This window comes from Saprolegnia diclina, assembly GCF_000281045.1.
Source record: "Saprolegnia diclina VS20 unplaced genomic scaffold supercont1.257, whole genome shotgun sequence".
NCBI classification, from domain to species: Eukaryota; Oomycota; class Saprolegniomycetes; order Saprolegniales; family Saprolegniaceae; genus Saprolegnia; species Saprolegnia diclina.
In genome coordinates this window covers 3588-5219 of record NW_008246324.1, presented here as the reverse complement: position 1 = coordinate 5219, position 1632 = coordinate 3588, and the positions used below count along the sequence as shown (strand labels likewise).

The following is a 1632-nucleotide window of genomic DNA, read 5'->3' as shown; positions in this document are numbered from 1 at the left end:
GAGCTCCAAGAACGCGTCTCGTACGTCTCGGTGACCCAAGACAAGGCCGCTGGCGAAGACTACGGCGACGTCAAAACCCCCGGCGAGCTCGAGGGCGGTGCCCTCCGCGCCGGTGGCGCGCCCGACTACATGAGCCGCGAAGTCATTGGTCTCCTCGCGCAGTACGTGGCTGTCGGTTTTGTTTACGGCACGCTGCCGTCGCTTCTGTATCCCGTCATCACGGGCTACTACCACATGACCGGTGCGCAGTACAATTCGGCTAAGACGCTTCTTGGCATTGGCTGGTCGCTCAAGGCCTTCATCGGCATGATCTCGGACTGCTTGCCTATCAAGGGCTACCGCCGCAAGTCGTGGATGATGATCGGCTGGACGTGCTGCCTCTGCTTCCTCCTCGTCATCACCTTTATCGACAAGGACCGCCCGTACTACAGCGATCACAGTGTCTCCAAGATCCCGGCGTTTGAGCGCTCGGACGCGCAGAACGCGACGGTCAACTACAACGCCAAGGACAAGGGCGGTGTGATGGCCATTCTCTTTGGCCTCGCGACGATCTCGTACCTCTTTGCCGATGTCCCGGCGGACGCTTTGGTCGTCGAGTACGCCCAGCGTGAGCCGATCGCGACGCGTGGCCGTATGCAGTCGCTTGTTTACGCCACGCGCACCGTCTGCACCACCGTAGTTGGCGGGTTGGTGGGCTTTTGCATGAACTCGCCTCGTTTCGCCGGCTCGTACACGTGGGACTTTGGCCTCAACACGATGTACATCATCCTTTGCGTGCCGTGTATCGCGATGCTTCCGATCACGTACTTCTTTATCAAGGACCACAAGCACCAAGCCGCACCGTTTTCCGAGTACCTCGCGCAGGTGTGGCAGCTCGTCCAGAAGCGCGCCATGTGGCAGATCATGCTCTTCAACTTCTTCTACAACCTCTTTGGCGGCGGCTTTTCGTCGACGGCCGCGCCGTACGTGCAGCTCTACTGGGCCAAGGTCGAGAATCTCAACAGCCAGCTTATGAGCATCGTCTCCAACCTTATTTTTGCGGCGATCATCACGGCCATCGGCAAGTGGGGCACCAACTGGAACTGGCGCATCGTCATCGTCTCGACTACCTTGTCTACGATCGCGATCGACATGATAGTGCAGTTCTGCACGTTTTACAACGTCGTTCGCAACCAGTGGTTCTACCTCGGGGTGCCCATCGTCGAGATGCTGCCGCAGGGCGTCCTCTTCATCGTCACGACGTTCGTCATTGTCGAGCTCGCTGAAGTCGGCAACGAAGGTATCGTGTACGGTCTCCTCACGACGGTCTCGAACCTCCCGTCGGCTGTCGGCCCGGTGCTGGCCAACCAAATCTACCGCAACTTTGACGTCGACGAAGACTCGATCCTCTCGGACACCAAGCACGTGCGCAACCAAGTCACGTACACGTACCTCATCTACTATTCGGGCTTCCTCATCGCCTGCTGCACGGCGGTCTTCCTCCCAAAGCAAAAGCTCCAGCTCCACGAGCTCCAGCGCAACGGCGGCAGCTACCCGGTCGTCGGTGGTGCGGTCCTCATCTTCTGCTTTTGCATGCTCGTCTACTCGATCACGTGCAGCATCCTCTCCATGTTTGAGTCGACGTCGTGCTTG

The 1632-nt window shown here is 59.0% G+C and overlaps 1 protein-coding gene across 1 annotated transcript; it reads left to right on the top strand.

The window, feature by feature from the left end:
- Positions 1-40: 40 nt before the first annotated feature.
- Positions 41-1616, top strand: SDRG_17305 (hypothetical protein; the record flags this gene model as incomplete). Its single annotated transcript, XM_008623546.1, has 2 exons — positions 41-1551; positions 1599-1616. Coding segments are annotated over 2 exons (1529 nt in total), but the record flags the coding sequence as incomplete, so codon positions are not given.
- Between the last annotated feature and the right edge of the window lie 16 nt (positions 1617-1632).